A 24,898-nucleotide genomic window follows, 5' to 3' on the forward strand; every position below is an offset into this window, starting at 1 on the left:
CCAGGCAAACAGGGTCTGGAGTGGACCTCAAGCAATCTCCAACAGACCTATAGCTGAGGGTCCTGACTGTCAGAAGGAAAACTATCAAACAGGAAGGACACCTATACCAAAATCCCATCAGTACGTCACCATCATCAAAGACCAGAGACAGATAAAACCACAAAGATGGGGAAAAGGCAGGGCAGAAAAGCTGGAAATTCAAAAAATAAGAGCGCATCTCCCCCTGCAAAGGAGCACAGCCCATCACCAGCAACGGATCAAAGCTGGTCAGAGAATGATTTTGATGAGATGAGAAAAGAAGGCTTCAGTCCATCAAACCTCTCAGAGCTAAAGGAGGAATTACATAACCAGCGCAAAGAAACTAAAAATCTTGAAAAAAGAGTGGAAGAATTGACAGCTAGACTAATTAATGCAGAGAAGGTCATAAACGAAATGACAGAGATGAAAACCATGACACGAGAAATACATGACAAATGCACAAGCTTCAGTAACCGACTCGATCAACTGGAAGAAAGAGTATCAGCGATGGAGGATCAAATGAATGAAATGAAGCGAGAAGAGAAACCAAAAGAAAAAAGAAGAAAATGAAATGAACAAAGCCTGCAAGAACTATGGGATTATGTAAAAAGACCAAATCTACGTCTGATTGGGGTGCCTGAAAGTGAGGGGAAAAATGGAACCAAATTGGAAAACACTCTTCAGGATATCATCCAGGAGAACTTCCCCAACCCAGCAGGGCAGGCCAACATTCAAATTCAGGAAATACAGAGAACGCCACAAAGATACTCCTCCAGAAGAGCAACTCCAAGACACATAATTGCCAGATTCACCAAAGTTGAAATGAAGGAAAAAATCTTAAGGGCAGCCAGAGAGAAAGGTCGGGTTACCCACAAAGGAAAGCCCATCAGACTAACAGCAGTTCTCTTGGCAGAAACTCTACAAGCCAGAAGAGAGTGGGGGCCAATATTCAACGTTCTTAAAGAAAAGAATTTTAAACCCAGAATTTCATATCCAGCCAAACTGTTTCCTCAGTGAAGGAGAAATAAAATCCTTTACAGATAAGCAAATGCTTAGAGATTTTGTCACCACCAGGCCTGCCTTACAAGAGACCCTGAAGGAAGCCCTAAACATGGAAAGGAACAACCGGTACTGGCCATTGCAAAAACATGCCAAAATGTAAAGACCATTGAGGCTAGGAAGAAACTGCATCAACTAATGAGCAAAATAACCAGTTAATATCATAATGGCAGGATCAAGTTCACACATAACAATATTAACCTTAAATGTAAATGGACTAAATGCTCCAATTAAAAGACACAGACTGGCAAACTGGATAAAGAGTCAAGACCCATCAGTCTGCTGTATTCAGGACACCCATCTCACATGCAGAGACATACATAGGCTCAAAATGAAGGGATGGAGGAAGATCTACCAAGCAAATGGAGAACAAAAAAAAGCAGGGGTTGCAATCCTAGTCTCTGATAAAACAGACTTTAAACCATCAAAGATCAAAAGAGACAAAGAAGGCCATTACATAATGGTAAAGGGATCCATTCAACAGGAAGAGCTAACTATCCTAAATATATATGCACCCAATACAGGAGCACCCAGATTCATAAAGCAAGTCCTTAGAGACTTACAAAGAGACTTAGACTCCCATACAATAATAATGGGAGACTTCAACACTCCACTGTCAACATTAGACAGATCAACGAGACAGAAAGTTAACAAGGATATCCAGGAATTGAACGCATCTCTGCACCAAGCGGACCTAATAGACATCTATAGAACTCTCCACCCCAAGTCAACAGAATACACATTCTTCTCAGCACCACATCACACTTATTCCAAAATTGACCACATAATTGGAAGTAAAGCACTCCTCAGCAAATGTAAAAGAACAGAAATTATATCAAACTGTCTCTCAGACCACAGTGCAATCAAACTAGAACTCACGAATAAGAAACTCAATCAAAACCGCTCAACTACATGGAAACTGAACAACCTGCTCCTGAATGACTACTGGGTACATAACAAAATGAAAGCAGAAATAAAGATGTTCTTTGAAACCAATGAGAACAAAGATACAACATACCAGAATCTCTGGGACACATTTAAAGCAGTGTGTAGAGGGAAATTTATAGTACTAAATGCCCACAAGAGAAAGCAGGAAAGATCTAAAATTGACACTCTAACATCACAATTAAAGGAACCAGAGAGGCAAGAGCAAACACATTCAAAAGCTAGCAGAAGGCAAGAAATAACTAAGATCAGAGCAGAACTGAAGGAGATAGAGACACAAAAAACCCTCCAAAAAAATCAATGAATCCAGGAGTTGGTTTTTTGAAAAGATCAACAAAACTGACAGACCGCTAACAAGACTAATAAAGAAGAAAAGAGAGAGGAATCAAATAGACGCAATAAAAAATGATAAAGGGGATATCACCACCGACCCCACAGAAATACAAACTACCATCAGAGAATACTATAAACGCCTCTACGCAAATCAACTAGAAAATCTAGAAGAAATGGATCATTTCCTGGACACGTACACTCTCCCAAGACTAAACCAGGAAGAAGTTGAATCCCCGAATAGACCAATAGCAGGCTCTGAAATTGAGGCAACAATTAATAGCCTACCCACCAAAAAAAGCCCAGGACCAGATGGATTCACAGCTGAATTCTACCAGAGGTACAAGGAGGAGCTGGTACCATTCCTTCTGAAACTATTCCAATCAATAGAAAAAGAGGGAATCCTCCCTAACTCATTTTATGAGGCCAACATCATCCTGATACTAAAGCCTGGCAGAGACACAACAAAAAAAGAGAATTTTAGACCAATATCCCTGATGAACATCGATGCAAAAGTCCTCAATAAAATACTGGCAAACTGGATTCAGCAGCACATCAAAAAGCTTATCCACCATGACCAAGTGGGCTTCATCCCTGGGATGCAAGGCTGGTTCAACATTCGCAAATCAATAAACGTAATCCAGCATATAAACAGAACCAAAGACAAGAACCACATGATTATCTCAATAGATGCAGAAAAGGCTTTTGACAAATTCAACAGCCCTTCATGCTAAAAACGCTCAATAAATTTGGTATTGATGGAACGTACCTCAAAATAATAAGAGCTATTTATGACAAACCCACAGCTAATATCATACTGAATGGGCAAAAACTGGAAAAATTCCCTTTGAAAACTGGCACAAGACAGGGATGCCCTCTCTCACCACTCCTATTCAACATAGTGTTGGAAGTTCTGGCTACCGCAATCAGGCAAGAGAAAGAAATCAAGGGTATTCAGTTAGGAAAAGAAGAAGTCAAATTGTCCCTGTTTGCAGATGACATGATGTATATTTAGAAAACCCCATCGTCTCAGCCCAAAACCTTAAGCTGATAAGCAACTTCAGCAAAGTCTCAGGATACAAAATTAATGTGCAAAAATCACAAGCATTCTTCTACACCAGTAACAGACAAGCAGAGAGCCAAATCAGGAATGAACTTCCATTCATAATTGCTTCAAAGAGAATAAAATACCTAGGAATCCAACTTACAAGGGATGTAAAGGACCTCTTCAAGGAGAACTACAAACCACTGCTCAGTGAAATAAAAGAGGACACAAACAAATGGAAGAACATACCATGCTCATGGATAGGAAGAATCAATATCGTGAAAATGGCCATACTACCCAAGGTTATTTATAGATTCAATGCCATCCCCGTCAAGCTACCAATGACTTTCTTCACAGAATTGGAAAAAACTGCTTTAAAGTTCATATGGAACCAAAAAAGAGCCCACATTGCCAAGACAATCCTAAGTCAAAAGGACAAAGCTGGAGGCATCACGCTACCTGACTTCAAACTATACTACAAGGCTACAGTAACCAAAACAGCATGGTACTGGTGCCAAAACAGAGATAGAGACCAATGGAACAGAACAGAGTCCTCAGAAATAATACCACACATCTACAGCCATCTGATCTTTGACAAACCTGAGAGAAACAAGAAATGGGGAAAGGATTCCCCATTTAATAAATGGTGCTGGGAAAATTGGCTAGCCATAAGTAGAAAGCTGAAACGGGATCCTTTCCTTACTCCTTATACGAAAATTAATTCAAGATGAATTAGAGACTTAAATGTTAGACCTAGTACCATGAAAACCCTAGAAGAAAATCTAGGTAGTACCATTCAGGACATAGGCATGGGCAAGGACTTCATGTCTAAAACACCAAAAGCAACAGCAGCAAAAGCCAAAATTGACAAATGGGATCTAATTAAACTAAAGAGCTTCTGCACAGCAAAAGAAACTACCATCAGAGTCAACAGGCAACCTACAGAATGGGAGAAAATTTTTGCAATCTACTCATCTGACAAAGGACTAATATCCAGAACCTACAAAGAACTCAAACAAATATACAAGAAAAAAACAAACAACCCCATCAAAAAGTGGGGAAAGGATATGAACAGACATTTCTCAAAAGAAGACATTCATACAGCCAGCAGACACATGAAAAAATGCTCGTCATCACTCGCCATCAGGGAAATGCAAATCAAAACCACGAGATACCATCTCACACCAGTTAGAATGGCAATCATTAAAAAATCAGGAAACAACAGGTGTTGGAGAGGATGTGGAGAAATAGGAACACTTTTACACTGTTGGTGGGATTGTAAACTAGTTCAACCATTATGGAAAACAGTATGGCAATTCCTCAAGGATCTAGAACTAGATGTACCATATGACCCAGCCATCCCACTACTGGGTATATACCCAAAGGATTATAAATTATGCTACTACAAAGACACATGCACACGTATGTTTATTGCAGCACTATTCACAATAGCAAAGACTTGGAATCAACCCAAATGTCCATCAGTGACAGACTGGATTAAGAAAATGTGGCACATATACACCATGGAATACTATGCAGCCATAAAAAAGGATGAGTTTGTGTCCTTTGTAGGGACATGGATGCAGCTGGAAACCATCATTCTTAGCAAACTATCACAAGAAGAGAAAACCAAACACCGCATGTTCTCACTCATAGGTGGGAACTGAACAATGAGTTCACTTGGACTCGGGAAGGGGAACATCACACACCGGGGCCTATCATGGGGAGGGGGGAGGGGGGAGGGATTGCATTGGGGAGTTATACCTGATATAAATGATGAATTGATGGGTGCTGATGAGTTGATGGGTGCAGCACACCAACATGGCACAAGTATACATATGTAACAAACCTGCACGTTATGCACATGTACCCTAGAACTTAAAGTATAATAAACAAGAAAGAAAATTGTCTGTATTTATTATCCCACGTGCTGTAGTACTTATTTCACTGTTAATAATTAAATATAATTCTAACTAATCCCTGAATAATAACTATTAAATTGAATGATGATGCCGCCAAGTTATTTTTTAAATTAATTTCGGAAATACCAAAGATGTATATTGAAATATTTGTAAAGCCAAAAGTTAATCTGAAATGTTTATTTGGATTTCTAATTGCTCATTTCACAAAAGTGATTATGCAAAATTATCATAGTGCATACTGCAATATAAAAGCCAATAATTATTTTCTCTGAGTCACAAAAATAGATAAAATGGAGAAATGACTAAAGCTAGTACAGTATTCACTTTCTTTCAATATTTTGATAACTATCCTTCAAGTTATGTTTACTATAACAAGTCTTGAATTTTATGCTGTGTGCTTACTGTTGGGTAAAAAAAAAACCCACAAAATAACAATGCTGTGTCTTATCATATACATATCCCATCATGCATATTGATTAATTGAAGTCATATAATGCAGATACTTGTTAATGCACTAAATAAGAGAAATGTACACACTCTGGATGGCAGTGGTTATGACACAGAGACAAAAGCCACTGTTTCAGAAATTATTTTCCCAAATTACTACACTGCATTTTTGGAAAAATAGTCGTAGACCAATTCATGAAGAAGCTTAATGCAGACACAATCGGTACAGTTTATTAAAAAAGAGAAGGGAGAGGAAGAAAGAATTTAAAGAGCTACCCATTGTTAAAATGTGAATCGAACATATTAGTAAGACATGAAGAATTTTGTGGGGTATTTTTTCTTTTTAGTGAGCAAAATGTATGGACTATGATGGATGAGTTTGATTATTGTCAATACATTTAGGTGACATTGTTCAGAATATGGTTTATCAGTATTGATTTTGTAGCATCTTTACTTTGTTAATTTTGTTCAGATTATGACGTTGCTTCGTAGGGTCTTTAAAAACTATATAAAGAAAGATGAAGAGTGGCCATGTCTGAACTGATAAAGAGTAATTTGTGATGATCCTTCTCAGTTAATTCTTGTATTAGTTTGCGCGGGCCACCATAGCAAAGTACCGAAGACTAGGTAGCTTAAAAAACAGAAACTTATTTCTTCACACTTCTGGAAGCCAGAAATTTAGACCAAGGTGTCAGCAGGAATGGTTTCTTCTGAGGCCTCTCTCCTTGGCTGGGAGATGGCCGTCGTCTCCCTGTGTCTTCATCTGATCTTTCTCCAGTGTGTGTCTGTCCTAATCTCCTCCTTTAGTGACACCAGTTATAACGGATTAGGACCTACCCTAGTGACCTCATTTTACCTTCATTACCTCTTTAAAGACTCCAAATACAGTCACATTCTGAGGTACTGGGGGTTAGGACTTCACAATTTGAATTTTAAGGGGGCACAACTCAGCCCATTAACAGTGCACCAGCCCTAACACCTGGCATTGTGGCCAACAATTGCTCTGTGGTCAAACCCAAGGCCTCGGAAGCACTCGGAGAACTAAGTGCAAAGGAGAGTATTGCATGCTACAGTCATGCTGACAGGCAGTATCTAATGATTTATTTATTTCATATTTGCCTCTTACAAGTTTAACCGAGATAAAGGGTAGGATTAGGATACATGAATATTTATTAGCCAGAGTCTTAATAAGTAAAAGCCAGGAATAAGTGCATTTCTAGGACCTTCTAATAGATTCTTTCCACCCCCTCTCTTCAACCTTTCTAATGCATTTACATAGTTGATTTAAAAATGAAATCTACATTATTTCTCCATTCCTACTTTTCATAAATTATAAATTCACCACCCTCTTTGGAATAATGTTATTTTGACTTGATTTATCATTAATTACAAGGTCTGAAGACTTGAAGCAGTTAAGTAAATAGAGTGCTAGATCTCTACAGCAAGTTAATGTTGGCAGACTTGTCTGAATGCACATGTTCTTCTATGTTACTTTACATGCATTATACTGTTATTTGGAAAGTCTTGTAGAAAGAATGAGTGTTTATACAATTACATAAAGTTCACACACATACAAAACAAGTCCATAATCCCATTTGTGAAATCCAATTTGTACTACTCATGGTACAAATTAGGTGAAAGCACTATGTATCACTATGTGGAATATAGAATTGTTTGTACTGTAATAATCCCTGGCCTCATAAGCAGGGATATCCCTGCTTGGTGGTATTTTATAATACCTAAGAAAGAATTTATTTGGCAATCTGTATAAGAAATCAAACCTGTCAACATTTCCCTCTCTAATTGTCATTAGATACAGTGACAAATATATATAGGAAGTTAGAATTCTTTAAATTGTCAGCAGGTTCTCTTCTCTTTTTAACTTGTGTTATAAATAACACCTATCTAGAACATCTAGTAAAACAGATTTTGTCTCATGAGTCATATATTCCCAAGACTTTGTGTGATGTTAAGATCGTGGTAGTCATCAGCTTTGATATCTTAAAGGCCCAGACATTTTATGATTTGATGAAAGTGGCAGTCATCGGCTTCCTGATAATCTGTGTTTGCAATCCAATTTAAGTTTATCGCAAGCAGATAGTGCAGAAATGAGCCTGCGGTCACTCACTCTGTCTTTTTCATGGTGTGTTCTGAATTAGACCTTTTTCCCCGTATTGCCAATCCCAGGCTCAGTCTGAATTTAAAATCATTCTGCCTTGGGTCCCTTGGCTTTAGGCTACTTGATACAGCCTGTTTTCTAACTCTCTCTTTTTGGTTATCTTTAATAATAAGTAGAATCCAGGGAAGGTAAAGAAGGAAGGCTGTCTCTGTGTGTGTGGTCCTTTTTATCTGGCCACCACATGTGAATGGGAAGACAGGCACTCTGTGTCATCCCAGGTGTGGCCATTGTCTGTAGTCCTTGATGTGAACGGTGCTCCCTGCAGTGATGAGACTAGACAGCCCTGCTTTATAAATAACTTCAGAAATGATCTATAGAAAACCTTTCAAACCCATTACCTCTGCATAGTCAATCCTGGAGATTAGAAGTGGAGGTGGGGAGGTACCGAGGTTGTTCTTTCAAGTTTAAACTCCTACTGAATTTTTTACCATGTAAATTTGTATTTTTAAATTTAAAATCTTAAGGGTGATTTTATAATACCAAGCATGTAATAGATGTTTTATGAATGTGTTTTACTTTATTCTAGACAGTAGTCTACAAACATGAAAACGTTACCATTTCTAAAGACAATACTTAAAAACACAGCTATGCTGATAATTCCAAAATCTCTGTATTTCTGGTTTTGGTCTCTCCTGAAATTCAGATTTTATTTACAAATACCTGTTGTACCTTTCTATGTTGATACTCCAAAAGCTCCTCCTATTCACGTTTTTAAAACTGAACTTACACTCTTCCTTCACAAACATCTCCTTTTTTGCTGCGCTCTATACCTTCAGTGATGTGCTTTTCATTCACCGAGACAACTATGACAAAAATCCTAAAAGTCATCTTAGATTCTTCCTCCCACCCCTGTACTGTATTTCATTGATCCTGAAATAATACTGATTTTTTCTCCCTTAATCTCAAACACGTCTTTTCCTCTCCGAGCAGCCACCAATAACATTTTATCACCTATCATTAATTATGTGAGTTATAATAATCTCTTGACCAGGTGTGGTGGCTCAGGCCTGTAATCCCAGCACTTTGGGAGGCTGAGGCAGGCGGATCATGAGGTCAGGAGTTTGAGACCATCCTGGCTAACCTGGTGAAACCCTGTCTCTACTAAAATACAAAATAAGTTGGGTGTGATGGCACGTACCTGTAATCCCAGCTACTCGGGAGGCTGAGACACAAGAATTGCTTGAACCCAGGAGGCAGGGGTTGCAATGAGCCAAGATCACACCACTGCACTCCAGCCTGGGCAACACAGCAAGACTCTGTCTCAAAAATAAAAATAAAAAATAAAATAATACTAACAATAATCTCTTGACCTCCTGAATTGAAGCTTTTCTTGTTAATACATTCCCCACACTACAGCCAGAATAACCAAAACTTAGTATCTACTCATATGTTTCTACTAAATTACCAAATAATATTAGGATACATATTTCCTTTCTCCCTGGAGTATATATAGGAATGATTTTTAAAGATAGCACTGGTTAAAAATTTTCTTTCTAGATATCAAATTTTATGCCTACTTTCATTCTTAAGTATATCTATGATATACAAAATTGAATTATAGGCTGGGTGTGGTGGCTCATGGCTATAATCCCAGCACTTTAGGAGATCAAAATGGGTGGATGGCTTGAGCACAGGAGACCAGCTTGGGCAACATGGTGAAACCCTGTCACTACAAAAACTACAAAAGTTAATCATTTGTGGTAACATATGCCTGTGGTCCCAGTTACCTAGGAGGCTGAGGTGCAAAAATCACTTGATGGGAGACAGAGGCTGCAGTGAGCCAAGATCACACCACTGCACTCCAACCTAGGCAACAAAGTCAGACTTTGTCTCAAAAAAAAGGAAGAAATTAAATTATATAAGTTACATTATATGTAATATGTATTACTTAATATGTAACTACGACTAGAAATAACTATGTGTGTGTGTGCGTGTGTGTGTGTGTGTGTGTGTGTGTGTATGTGTCAAATTAACCTATATTTATACCAGTGATTATCTGGTTTAAAACCTCTGGGTACATAAAATGGTGAGAGTCCATCAATGAATAGTAGACTATAAACATGCAATTGAATATAGTAATATAAAGAACACTAAACCATTGATGAGTCCTGGTTCCGATTATATCTAGCTTTGAGATTGCAGGGTAGCTTAAGGTCTACAAGTTTGAGCTTCCTTCTCTACAAAATGAGAAGAGATTTAGGCTAGATTAGAGAAGGCAAATAGGTCTCAAGTACCAACCTCAATCAATTTGAAGTGATTGCCTGAAGGAGCAAAGGCGTGCACCTGGTACTAGCAGTGTTCTACTGAAATCAATTAGTAAGCTCTCCCACACTTCGGAGAGAGAAAGTTACAGTACACATACCCGCTGTTAGCTATCCCAGGAGCAGATGTCATTAAGTCCCAACTTTGTCATTCAGGAGTTCTGTGCTAGATAACAAGAGTACATTAAAATTGTTGGTCTTGGCCAGGTGCAGTGGCTGGCACCTGTAGTTCCAGCACTTTAGGAAGCCAGGGTGGGTAGATCACTTGAGTCCAGGAGTGAGAGACCAGCCTGGGCAACATGGCAAAACCCCATCTCTACAAAAAGCACAAAAATTAGCCAGGTGTGTGGTGCATACCTAGACTCCTAGCTACTCAGGAGACTGAGATGGGAGATTGCTTGTACCTAGGAGGTCGAGGCTGCAGCAAGCTGAGACTGCGCAACTGCACTGTAGCCTGAATGACAGAGTAAGACCCTGTCTCTAAATAAATAAATAAATAAATAAACAAATACAAATAAAAAATAAAATTTGGGGTCTTTTTCCTTGGTTACCTTCCAGTATTCTAGTTCATTTAAGATACCGTATCTCATAGGTGAATGTGACTCCAATGATAATCCAAGTGTGTGATGGTTTCATAAGTAGCAGACTTTTACAGCCATATTTTTAATGTTTCTTTTTAGATCTTCCGCCGCCTCCTGTGCCACCACCTGCTATAAAGTCACCTACTGTCCAATCCAAGACACAGCTGGAAGTACGACCTGTCGTGGTGCCAAAACTCCCTTCTATAGATGCAAGAACAGAAAGATCGTCAGATAGAAAAGGAAGCAGTTACAAGGGGAGAGAAGTATTGGATGGAAGACAAGTTGTTGATGTGCGAACAAATCCAGGTGATCCCAGAGAAGCACAGGAACAGCCAAATGACGGGAAAGGACGTGGAAACAAGGCAGCAAAACGCGACCTTCCACCAGCAAAGACTCATCTCATCCAAGGTAGTCATCCAATCAAGCAGCAAATAAATACAGATTGAATGTTTGCAAGGCATACAGTTAGGCTCTATGCGGCCATACGAAAAGTGGTAAGATTAAGAAATTTGCTTTCCAATGGAGGACACAGGCATGTACTCAAATAACTTTAATTTAATACAATTCACTCCAGTATATGACTTTATACAAGGCCTTCCTGGAGAGGTGCCAATTGAGTTACATTTTAAAGGAAAGCATGATTTCAACAGGTTAAAGAGGGAGAAGGGATAGCGGGGAAAAGAAATAGGTTGAGAAAAGAACATGAATGTATGAAAGTGAATGTTTGGTGAACAATGGTTTCCAGTTTGGCTGGAGAATTGAATGTTTGGGGCCAGAGGCCATCTCTACAAAAAAACACAACAATTAGCTGGACATGGTGGCACATGCCTGTAGTCCTGGCTACCCAGGAGGCTGAGGTGGGAGGATGGCTTGCACCTGGAAGGTCAAGACTGCGGTCAGCTGAGATCGCACAACTGCTCTGTAGCCTGGGTGAAAAATAAAACTAGAAAGGTGGTTAGGTGCAAAGGCCAGGGACACTATTCTGAGGGGCTGAGATTTACGACAAGGGCAGTTGTGAGCCAATAAGGAGTTTGAGTGAGAAATGACGTAATCAGATATGTGTTTTAGAAGAAGAACTGGCAGCACTGTATAGTGGAGGAAGACTGGAAACTGGTAGATGAGGGTGTCAGAAACCTTACAGTAACACTCAAGTATAAAATATGAAAGCAATGAATTAAAATAGCTCAGAAGAACAGGAAGGATCAGCCTGTACAGGCACTTCAGAGAGAAGCCCAGGAGGACTTGGTGGCTCATTGAATATTGAAAGGTGAGTTGAGATAATAGAGTAAACAAAAGAAGTATTCGTAGGTTGAGTAGGTGGCCCTGAATGACCAGTGGAACACGCTCATATTAACCAATGTAAAAAAAATAAAATAAAGAACAAGGAAAATGTTAAATTTCATGGGGAAAATTATTGCAGTTTTGAATGGATTAAAATGCTGACAAGAACACAGATAGTAAAAATCACAATAAAAATTGAGAGAACTGGGTTTAAAGATGAGGAGAAAGATTGTGAGGACAGAGTGGGTTTTAGAACTCACAGCACGGAGGTGATAATTATGGGAATAACAAAGTCTGAATTTCAGCAGAGATAATGCCGGTAACTATGTATCAGTCAACTCTCCAGGAGAAAACAAAAGCAGACCCTAATTTGTAGCCATTTGCTTGCTTCCGTTGTGTGAATACTCTCAGAATTGCCAATTTCAAGTCACTGAACGCGGAGGTAGGAAGAGATGAATATAATCAGGTATTGTGAAACATTGAGCCTGCTCCAACACACCACTAGTCAAGGATGATCATATTAAGAGACGAGGTAGATAATCAACATCCTATTAAGGAAACAGATTGTCCGACCCAGAGATTTAATAATCAAGGTATCCAAGCCATCGAAAATAGTGTCCTATAAAGAATGAAGTGGGACATTTTCAGACAGGAAGGTATATAAAATACCACAGTGGTGAATGTTGAATGTAAGCCCAAGCGAGGGTAAAAGGGATCTTGCAATATGTTGTTTGCGGGTCAGAAGAAAAGCCAGGCTGTATGGGGTTCGAAAGTGAATGGAAATTTTGGAAGGGAGGTGATCAGCATACGTAAGCTCTTTTTGGAAGTTTGGGATGAGGAGGAAATCTTGGGATAGGGTTTGACAGAAAGGCCAAATCACTGGAAATGTTTTAGGATAGTGCATTTGAACATTATTATAGACTAAAGAGAAGAAACCAAGAAACGGAAGATTATTAGTTGAGGATATCAGCAAAGAGTGATAGGGGAATGAAACTTAAAAATCTACATGGGGACTTAACTACTGTATTTTAGTAGATATGTTGTGGTAAGATCTGACCTCAGTGTACTGTTGTATTTATTATGGACGTCTGGTCATTAGCTAACTTCTTTTCAACACGGAGGGCAATTTCTCTTTGTTCTGTGACTGCAGCCTGAACTCCTAATCCAGGCATAGACTCAGAAGCAAGGTGACAGATAAAGCTGTGCATCTCAGACTCATGCCTCTATTGTGTGACCACAAAGTCCTTGATGATATCACCGCAATCCAAAGTTTGAAAAACTTACTTATTTTTCTCAGTTAACCCAAAGTTGATCTGGCTCTGAACTTCTGACTCAGTGTGACTCGCCTCCAAATAGCGATTCATAAATAGAATGTGATGATGTAAATTGCAAGGTTTGTATCTGGCTAGAAAGTGTGGAGCGATTCCTGCTTGTAGGAAGCCTTCATTAAAACTTGGCTGGGCACAGTGGCTCACGCCTGAAATCCCAGCACTTTGGGAGGCCAAGGTGGGTGGATCACAAGGTCGGGAGTTGGAGACCAGCCTGGCCAACATGGTGAAACCCCATCTCTACTAAAAATAAAAAAATTAGCAGGGTGCGGTCATGTGCACCTGTAATCCCAGCTACTCGGGAGGCTGAGGCAGGAGAATTGCTTGAACCTGGGAGGAGGAAGTTACAGTGAGCCAAGATCACGCCATTGCACTCCAGGTCTGGGCGACAGAGCAAGACTCTGTCTCAGAAAATAAATAAATAAATAAATATTTTTTAAAATTAAAAAGTAGGTGAGATTCTTCTTCAGAAGGAAATTTTATAAACCTAGAAATATCTTGTATGCGGATTTAGAAAACATTAAATTTTTAAAAATCAATCTTCAGAAATTTAGTAAGTTGTCCTTTCTGCTATAAAAATATTTCTAACGAAAGAACTAAGACTAGACCATTAGTCTAGAAACAAGGAACCCAGGGAATCATGGAAATCACTGAGGTACACTGATGAGTTATTTAACATGCTCTGCTTTTCCAAATTTTTATTAGAATCATAACCCTATCTATATATGCCATTAAATGATCGTTTGTATGCATTGCTGTAATTTTCACCTTCATATTTCAGTTTACATTGTTTATAGTGAAAGAGGCACCCTGATTTATGTGTATAATGAATGATTATTTTTAATTAAGGAGAGTGGTCTTTTGGACTTGAATGTCTGATCATTTTGCTGACATTTGCCTCCATTAGCTCAATTTATTTCTACATATATCAAACACCTACTGTGTTACTAAGCATTGTACTAAATCCCGAGATTTATGTATGAGCATAAACCTTGACTTCAAGGGGCTTGTAGTCAGGGGGAGAGGGACAGATAATGTATACCTTCATAGATATTGTTGTATTCAGTATAACCTTCCTAGTGCCATGATACTTAGGAGTCCAGAAGAGAGAGAATTCACTCAGGACTGTGAGAGACTGTTAGGAAAGATCTCTTGATCTTTCCTGGCAGAAATGACATATGAACTGAGTGTTTAAGAATGGGTAGAATTTAGCTTGCATAAGAAAAGAGGATTTATTTAGGTGGATAATGTGCATAAAAAGCTTGAAGGTCTATTGAGGAAACTGTAAGAAATTCAGTACTACTACATAATGAAAGTGGTCAAATATGAAGCTCTTGAGGTACATGAAGACTTCAGTCATAAAGAGCCTATAGATTTTATAAGAGGAAAGTGGCTGAGCGAAGACAGTTTAGAGAGGAATAGCTCAAGGATGTTTGAAGATGTGTACAACCCCCAGACAAGAAATGTAGAAAATATAAACCATGCTATAGGAGCAAGGATGGGTGACTCGGAAAAGTCAAGAAACTTTAGAGTCAGAATCAACCTTACTTGTATGTTGGACTGTGTGGAAATGATACACTTAAGATGTAGGGAAAGGTTGTTGAAAGGGAAGAATCTATAATAATTTCATTTTCTGTCTTGCATATCTTAATGATTAGTGTGATGTCATTCAGTGTCTTCAAGAATATAGCAAAGGAAGACATTTAAGGGAGTGAGCATTGTGAGGTCAGTGTTCAACAGGTTGAGTTTGAGTAACATGCAAGAGTAGGGGTTCAGTTGGGTTGCCTGTAGGAGCCTAAGGTTTGGGGCGTAGTTTAGGAATTAAAAATATAATGATTCAGCATGATGAAAATAATGGAAAGCAGTTTATTAATGACCTGTTATAGGTCAAGGTGAAAGTATATCAGCACACAAAGCAGACAAAATACCTTTCCTTATCACAGTTATAGTTTGGAAAGGGTTTTAATCTGTGAGACTGGGCAAAATCACCGAGGGTCAGTAGAAGAAAAACTATATACATAGTATTAAGCCATTCTTGCATTTCTATAAAGAAAAGCCTGAGACTGGGTAATTTATAAAAGAAAGAGATTTAATTGGCTAAGTGTTCTGCAGTCTTTATAGGAAACATGGTGTTGACATCCACTTGGCTTCTGAGGAGACCTCAGGAAACTTAGAATCATGGTGGAAGATGAAGGCGGAGTAGGCACATCACATGGTGAAAGCAGGAGTGAGAGAGAGAGAGAGTGGGACGGAGGTGCCACATACTTTTAAACCACCAGATCTTGTGTGAACTCAGAGCGAGAGCTCACCTATCATCAAGGGGATGGCACAAGCGATGCATGAGGGATCTGCCTCCATGAGCCAGGCATCTCCCACCTGGCCCCACCTCCAACACTGGGGATTACAATTCAACATGAGATTTGGGTAGGGACAAATATCCAAACTATATCATTCATATATATACACACACGCACACACACATGCACACACACATGAATGATACACATACATATATGTATAATGTATAATTATACATGTATGTATAATGTATAATAGAACTTTCATATATATCATACATATATATATGAATTACATACATTAGACTGAAAGTAGAAACCTGTAGAGCATCAACATATCAGTGGGACTTCATAAAAAGAGCTCACAGACGATTGACCAGGGAGGAAGGAAAACTAGCAGCTGAGAGAATAATAATATTTGCATTGATTGAGAGCACTAAGAGGTCCAGGGACACAAGGCTGGAAACACGGTTGGCATTATCAGTTTTCTCAGTTTCATAGTAGTGATGTAGGCATAAATGGATTTCAGTGGGATGCAGAGTGAATGGGAATTGTGACTATCAATATTGAATCAAATTGCTTTTCAAGAAGCTTGGCTGAGTGGGGAGGAAAGAAAGGTGTTGATTTCATAGAAAGCAGCGTCTTAAGGGGAAACTTTTTAGCAAGAGAGAGATTTTATCATATTGTAGTCTGAGAAAACGAAAGTCAGTAGAGAGAAAGCCGTTGATGAAACAGAGACAGAGGATGATGGTCACACGGTATCAAGTGCTATGAAGAGAAGCTGCAGGAACAGTCGTCCTCCTGGACTGTGACACTCCTGTGTGTCAGAACTGTGGTTTAGGAGTGAAAGTTGTGATGAGTAGAATGGAAAGAACAAGACATTATCAAGGAGGACTATACTGGCTTCAAAAAACGATGGCTTGGGCCTCAGAAGTGGAGATGCTTTTGTTCAAGGATAGAGGAGCAGTGATGTGGAACTGGTGATGGTGAGCTAGAGGCAAGCCTTCCTCCTTACCCTTCCACTACAGAGAACGTCAGGGGAAACTTCAGGGAAAATCAGGCTTCATTCAGGCAACATGAATAGTAGAGGAAGCATTTGGGGGAGGTGGGGAAGAGCATGCCAAAGAGTTAGGTATTGATGTGTTTGTCGTCCAAAAGGCAGAGTTGGCAGACTTTGGAGACAAGTGAGCAGCTGGAGGATGCATCAGTAGGAGAAGCACCAAATTTCAAGCAGTAAGGAGGTAGAAATTCCGGTGACAGAAATTAATTGGAGTGACTTGCTTATTGAAGTTAGTAACAATAGCAGGCTTCTAAGATTCAGAGTTCCACAATGTAAATAGGACATTGACATGGAGGTTGATATTTTGGTGTCTGTGGAGTGAACCCAGGCTTGGCTCTGTTTGGTATTTCTAGGAGACTGGGCTTGATTTTTTTTACCAATTCCTTATAACATTTTATAAGCTACATAGATATTTTATTATTTCATCTGTTTTCATATCAACACTAGGAAACCCTCTAGGTATATATACTATCATCACTTTTTTTGGAAAAGTAGAAACTAAAGCCTAAAATAATCTGAGATCGTATAGTGAATGACAGAATTGGAAGCCAAATCTGACTCCAGGTTTGGTTTACCTCTTTTAATGATATTGGTCTCTAGTGAGTTTGAGACGGACAAGAGCTTATGAGTGGAATCAGTCCAAATCCCTGACTACTAATAGGAAAACAGCAAGGCTTATACTTTTCATTTTCAAGACACTATGCTGCATTATTCATTATGCGTATAGAGTGTCCTCATTTATACTTTAAATCACTGATGCTTCCTTATTCAGAATTACAGGTAGACAGGAGTGATACAATATACACTGAAAGTGTATGATGGTGTTCACCTGCATTTATTATATTTCATTACACAGAGGATATTCTACCTTATTGTAGACCTACTTTTCCAACATCAAATAATCCCAGAGATCCCAGTTCCTCAAGCTCAATGTCATCAAGAGGATCAGGAAGCAGACAAAGAGAACAAGCAAATGTAGGTCGAAGAAATATTGCAGAAATGCAGGTACTTGGAGGATATGAAAGAGGAGAAGATAATAATGAAGAATTAGAGGTATCTATAATTTTTTCCCAAGTTTACCGATGTTAGACTGTAGTTGTTTTATGTAGTTAGGAACTTTCATCAGTGTACAGAAATGTTACTGTTTTATCACAAACTTTTCAGTACTCTAATGTCTATGATGGCAGAAACTGAAGTTCTGAGAATTTGAGAATTTTCTTGAAATGTGTTCCAAAGTTTTAAATGTTAATTGCAGTTTATTTGTTTATCTAGGGTTTATCTTCATTTGCAGATTTTCAGATAAGAAATACATATGGCAAACATATTGTTAAGAAATAAGAGCTATTGATCTAGAGATATTATAATTTATAGCATTGTAGCAGGCTTATAAAAACCCAGTAAGATGACAGAGTTATATGATGTGAGTGAGGAAGTTGCCATAGCCATCACTAGGGTAATGCAACTGGTTTGACTGACTATCCTTCACCTTTACACTTCTGAAAGTGTATGCCTAGTCTGTGACACTGACCTCCCCAGTTGGAGGAAACTTCTTAAGTCAAAGATGTACTCTCTTGTTAGGCTTGACAGATAGCTATACAAGATAGAGTTGGCAGTAAGCCATATCATAAATTCTCCCCCGACCCATTCAAAGATTGTATTTTCTCAATTTAATAAAAGATAAGTTGAGGACAATTTTTTAATTAATATATTTAAACTCAAGTAGATGATAAATATGTGTCAAATGATAACTTTTTATAATAGAAGCTGAAAATGTATAAGCCATTATGTCTAATTGAAAGTTCTATAAAGCTCAATGTATTTTGATTTTGAGGTTTAGAATGAGAAAGACTTTCCTCCTGCAAACAGTTAGAGAAGTTATTTTCAAGTTTTGGTTTATTTTAAAGTAGAAGTAGCCTTTTGGGGCAGCAGAATGTCATTACTGTTAACTCCAGTACTTAAAACCAACAAAAGCAGAGCTGTAATGTTGAGTTGGGGCTGAGGGGAGTAGATAACTCAATACATTCCTTCCCTCTTCTCAGAGCCCTGTGTCCCACCACACAACACCGAGGCACTGTGCAGAACCCAGTCTGGTACTTGTTGAATTTGCTGTGAAGACCAACTAAGGCTGATGAGTGAATTAGTTGACATGAGCACTTTCCAACATAGGCTAATGAATACATGGAAAAACACATTAAATTATAATAGTAATAAATGCATATAAATAAATATAAGATAGTCCTCTTAAGATTTATTTTCAAATGTGACTATCACGTATCTCTTACAGGAAACTGAAAGCTGAAGACAAGCAAGAAGCTTATGAGATCTAATGTGAAAATTATCACTCAAGATGCCTCCTGTCAGATGACACATGACGCCAGATAAAATGTTCAGTGCAATCAGAGTGTACAAATTGTCGTTTTTATTCCTCTTATTGGGGTACCATTTTAAAAACTTTATTGGGTTTTTATTGTTGTTGTTTGATCCCTAACCCTACAAAGAGCCTTCCTCTTCCCTTCGCTGTTGGAGCAAACCATTACACCTTACTTCCAGCAGGGAAAGTGCTTTGACTTCTTGCTTCAGTCATCAGCCAGCAAGAGGGAACAAAACTGTTCTTTTGCATTTTGCCCCTGAGATATGGCATTGCACTGCTTATATGCCAAGCTAATTTATAGCAAGATATTGATCAAAGATACAAAGTTGATATTCAACCTCATGCCAAGGGCTCTCAAAGTATAATCTTTCTATAGCCAACTGCTAATGCAAATTAAAACATATTTCATTTTAACATGATTTGAAAATCAGTTTTTCATACTACCCTTTGCTGGAAAAAACTAAAAATATAGCAAATGCAGAACCACAAACAATTTGAATGGGGTAGAAACATTGTAAATATATCCTCTTTGCAAACCCTGGTGGTATTTTATTTTGTCTTCATTTCAATCATTGAAGTATATTCTTATTGGAAATGTACTTTTGGATAAGTAGGGCTAAGCCAGTTGGATCTCTGGTTGTCTAGTCATTGTCATAAGTAAACCTAGCAAAACCTTGTTCTATTTTTCAATCAGAAAGCAATTATAAATACGTATTACAAACAAGTGGATGTTTTTAATGACCAATTGAGTAAGAACATCCCTATCTTAACTGGCCTAAATTTCTTCTGGTAGTGTCAGTTCAACTTTCAGAAGTGCCACTTAAGGAAGTTTGATTTTTTTTTTTTTTTTTGTAATGCACTGTTTTTAATCTCTTTCTCTCTCTCTCTCTTTTTTTTTTTTTTTTTTTTGGTTTTAAAAGCACAATCACTAAACTTTATTTGTAAACCATTGTAACTATTAACCTTTTTTGTCTTATTGAAAAAAATGTTGAGAAGCGTTTTTAGCCTGTTTTGTTAATGCTCTATGTTTGTATTTGGAATATTTGAATGATGACAGATGGTGAAGTAACGTGCATACTTTATTGTGGGCCATGAACCAAATGGTTCTTACTTTTCCTGGACTTAAAGAAAAAAAGAGGTTTAAGTTTGTTGTGGCCAATATCGAAATTTACAAGATATCCTTCAAATCTCTAATAGAGGCATTACGTGCTTTCAATTGCCAAATAATGCCCTCTGACTAGTAGATTTCTATGATCCTTTTTTGTCATTTTATGAATATCATTGATTTTATAATTGGTGCTATTTGAAGAAGAAAAATGTACTTTTATTCATAGATAGGTATCAGGTCTGACCCCAGTGGAAAACAAAGCCAAACGAAACTGAACCACAAAAACACGGCTGGTGTTCACCAAAAACTAAACGTGTTCATTTAGATAATTTGAAAAAGCTCCATAGAAAGGGCGCGCAGTACTAAGGGAACAATCCATATGATTAATGTTTTCATTATGTTCATGTAAGAAGCCTCTTATTTTTAGCCATAATTTTGCATACTGAAAATCCAATAATCAGAAAAGTAATTTTGTCACATTATTTATTAAAAATGTTCTCAAATACATCTTTCTTTCTTGTGTTGATCTCTTTTTTCATTGTGTGCTGATCAAATTTATTCCATTTAATCACAAAGTCGTTCTGTCTTAACATTTCACCCCTGTATTATCAGATAAGTGAAAATTCTCAATTAGTTGTATGAATAACCAGGCTTTCCTGTAAGCTAAAATTTTACCTAACTCCTCTGAAATTAAAAATGTAAGATCAGTCAAGACCTAGAAGTTAATAATTGGATCAGAGACTAAGTCTTTAATATTAAGGGTGTATTATTTTTGTTTATATATGTGTATCTGAATATCAGTTAATCTGTTTCTAAAATAATTGGGATTCAACTAGATAAATGTGATTTTAAAGTTTGAGCCACCTATGTTCTGTCAGCAAGAGAATTATATAAATCCGAAATGCTTATCAGTAATTATCTGCTTTCTTGTTACAAATTCATGTAAAATTTTAACAATACCTATCATATATTAGGCTGCACATTATTAAAGTTAGTGTATTCAAGTATTCAACTTTAGATGAACAATATGGGCACCAAGTCCTGGAAGTTCCAAGAGCAACAGAAACTGATGTAGGTTTTTTCCCTTTCACATATATACTGCTCTTCTACCTAAAGTTTGTGTTTATCAGAATTTGAAAATATGAGGGAAAACACTGAACAAAGGGGCTATAATTTGAAATTTAATTTTATAAAAATGAAGTAATCACCAGCATCTACTTAAAGATCCACAGGTCCACAGGTTAAGAAGTCAGTTTTCTAAAAGCTACTTCAAGGAAATGTTAGAGGGACATGTGTAATGACCTGATTTCTCTCTTTCCCTTGGTGGGTTGACGATAAATAAGTTAGTCTCTCTTTTTATTTATGTGATAATACACACTGATTCTGTATATCAGAGGACCTGGGTTTGAGTCACAGTTTTGTCACAGCTGTGTTTCCTTGGAGATGTTACTTAACCTCTAAGTCTCAGGTACTTCACCTGTAATTTCAATAATACCTACCTCATGGAGCTGTTATGATTTAGTGAGTTAATGTGTATGATACGGACTCTGTAAACTCCACAAATGATACAAGATATTGTTATATGTACGGACTGAAATTCATGACACATGCAATCCCCGCTTTTCATACCTAGTTTGTTTCTAAGTATTTGCATGAAAGTCAAAGAATAAGTGTGGTACCAGGATGAGGGCGGTTTCCTTTCCGGTGAGTAAAATTCACTGTGAAATTCCCAATTGTGGAATAAATTTGTGGTGTTTTTGTTTGTTTTGTTGCTCTTGAATCCAAGGGCCACACAGTGGGTGGTGATGTGGTGTTTGCAGCACATATTTCACAATTCGCGGGTACAGACATGTTACTTGAGTTTTCAGCGATTAAACTTGGTGTTTATGTTGGGCTGCTATTCTGCCTAGTGGCAGAAAATATAATCTTAATTCCAAGTGAAGTTGACCATACCTGGCTCTTTTGATTATTACATATATCGTCTGGATTTTCTTCTTTCCCTTTGCACAGGGTGACATCTGAATTTCAGAGGCTGACCCCACGTAGAGAAAGTGTGGGTGGTCAGGAAGCAGGGGGCTTTGGGGATTGCTGTTGTCCAAGTTTCCTTAAATGATCTTCATTTGTCAGACCCTTACTCTGTATCCTCTTCTCCCAGCCTTAATGCCTCTTATCATCCATTGATCCTCTCCTGATACTTCTAAGTCCTTCAATGTAGGGTGGGGGTAAGGAGTAAGGAATGAGAGTTCCATATGCTCTTCTGTGCCATGCTGGAGCTCTAAGGACTTAGGACTTCCTTGGGGTCTCACAAGATACTACAATGGCCCCTAAACTGCTTGCTGCATTTGGACTGTGTGTCTGTTGAGGGAGGGGGCGTGAAAGCAACTTCTGCATTTTTGAAGAAAAGAGCCTAATAATTTGCATTTTGGAGACAATCCTGTTTATGTCAAAAATAGTTTGGTAGCTACTGCCCCAACAGCTCAAAGATAAGTTTCACTGTAGTACAGCTGAAACTGAACACTGTAGTACAGCTGAAACTGAAATGAATCTTGTAGTCGTTAGTGTCTCACAATCACTTTTACCTTTTCATTGCTCACTGTTAAAAAACATAAGTCTCAAAGAAAGAGAGCATGCATCACATTTTTGTTTACCTCAATAATAAGGTAAACAGCAGAAAGACAAAGAGCAGTCGAATGGCAGCTGTGAAAGAAACTTCAATATGATTGATGAGTTAGTAAACGTTCGTTCTTTTTTTTCTTTTTGAGACGGAGTCTGGCTCTGTTGCCCAGGCTGGAGTGAGTGGCGCCATCTCGGCTCACTGCAAGCTCCACTTTCAGGGTTCACGCCATTCTCCTGCCTCAGGGTTCTGAGCAGCTGGGATTACAGGTGCCGCCACCACGCCTGGCTAATTTTTGTATTTTTAGTAGAGACGGGGTTTCACGATGTTGGCCTGGCTGGTCTTGAACTCCTGACCTCAGGTGATCCGCCCACCTCAGCCTCCCAAAGTGCTGAGATTACAAGCATGAGCCACCGCACCCAGCCTAGTTAGTAAACTTTCTACAGGGCAATACAAACACGATACTAATTTTTACTGGGCTAGAAAATCATAACATCTATCTTTTTCTTTAGGTTAAATAACCATCAACCTTCAAAACTGCAGGAAGTCTAAAGTCGGCCACCTTTATCATTTGCAAATTATCTGTCAAAAATATACCTTGGCAATTTACATTCACTTAGGAGAATCAGATAAAGGTCCAACAGTGACGTACTCTTGCTCATGTTTCCCCAGCAGCAGAGCCTGGACAAAGACGTGGATGCAAACGGTTTACTTGGGATATAATCCCAGGAAGTGGGAGTGTGAGGGGAGTGAAAGTCGGTGTAGATCCTTCAAAGTAGGTGAAGGTGCCTCTACCAGGGACTCTCACTCTACCGGCTCTTCCCAGAAGCCACAGCTGCCTAAGACCTTCTCACTGAAGGACAGGAGCCCAAAACTGTTCCCCATTCGCTGCAGGTTGCAGGCAGGGCGGGGATTTCACTTCCCAGTACTAGAGAGCAGACCAGGTGGGAACGGATGACCCTAAGGCAGAAAGAAGACATGCACATGGTAGGTAGTTGAGATGGGAAGGTGCCAAGATGAGGCGAGTCTAAGCTCAAAGGGAATTTTGGCCCTAGCAAAGCCTCAAAGGCATCTATCTGTTGCTGGCAGGATTATTGGAAAATGTTTTGGCATGGTAACAAAAATCAACAATCATTAGTTTACCATTTTTCAGATTTAAGATAAATTTTCCTTCATAATGTACACATATGAAGTTAGTTATAGGTGTTCGAATTACTTTCACATTGGTGTTTTTACCAGTTGTCAATTGCTGATACTATAGGTGTTGAATGTAATTGACATTTAACATATTTTGAAATTTTTTACAGTATTAGCATTGAAACAAAACAAAAGCAAAAAAGCATAGAGAAACACCAGTGAGATGTGCCTTGACTCCTTAGAGGAATAACCACAGTTATGCATTTTCTGACAAAGCAACAAGGTTTCCAGTACCACAGAAAGTAAAATAGCCACAGTCATTCAAGTTGTGCCTTCCAACACACACATATATGCACACACATATATACAATGTTATTGAAGGCAGGTAACATTACAAAATTCCTCAAAATGACATGAAAAAAAGTTTCAAGCAAAGTTGAGCATGGTGTAACCAATTTATGTGTTTTGCAAAACTATCCAGATATCATGACAAAAATTGGTAGCATTTCACAGTGACACACGAAGCTTTTAAATTCAATGAACTACTACATTAAAAAGTACTTTGACATGTATACAATCCCATTGCCTTATATTGGACTCATTATATTTACAGAGATTGGGTACTGTTGGGGACTGAATGTTTATGTCCTCCCTGAATTCATATGTTAAAATTCTAATCCCCAATGTGATGGTTTTAGGAGGTGAGGCCTTTGGGAGGTAATTAGGTTTTGATGGTGGAGCCTTCCTGAATAGGATTAGTTTTCTTACAAAACAAAAACAACAAACAACAAAAGCAACCATAGAGAGCTCTTTCTTCTTCCTGCAATGAAACAAGGAAATGCCAGAAGTCTGCAACCCAGAAGAGGGCTATCACCAGAAGTCAGCTGTGCTAGCGCTGTGATCTTGGACTTCCAG

General features: G+C 38.4%; 1 protein-coding gene across 3 annotated transcripts in view; it reads left to right on the forward strand.

The window, feature by feature from the left end:
• The window catches only part of ROBO1 (roundabout guidance receptor 1), a 1,175,986-nt gene extending 1,155,246 nt beyond the window's left edge, over window positions 1-20,740 (forward strand). For all 3 annotated transcript variants that reach the window (XM_026457249.2, XM_026457251.1, XM_026457257.1), the window contains 3 exons: window positions 10,887-11,195; window positions 17,610-17,806; window positions 19,038-20,740. In XM_026457249.2, the coding sequence (XP_026313034.1) occupies window positions 10,887-11,195; window positions 17,610-17,806; window positions 19,038-19,052 (521 nt within the window). In that variant the 3' untranslated portion in view covers window positions 19,053-20,740. The remainder of the gene's footprint in view (window positions 1-10,886; window positions 11,196-17,609; window positions 17,807-19,037) is intronic.
• The last annotated feature ends 4,158 nt before the right edge of the window (window positions 20,741-24,898 follow it).

The sequence above is a fragment of the Piliocolobus tephrosceles genome, chromosome 2, assembly GCF_002776525.5.
Source record: "Piliocolobus tephrosceles isolate RC106 chromosome 2, ASM277652v3, whole genome shotgun sequence".
Taxonomy (NCBI): Eukaryota; Metazoa; Chordata; class Mammalia; order Primates; family Cercopithecidae; genus Piliocolobus; species Piliocolobus tephrosceles.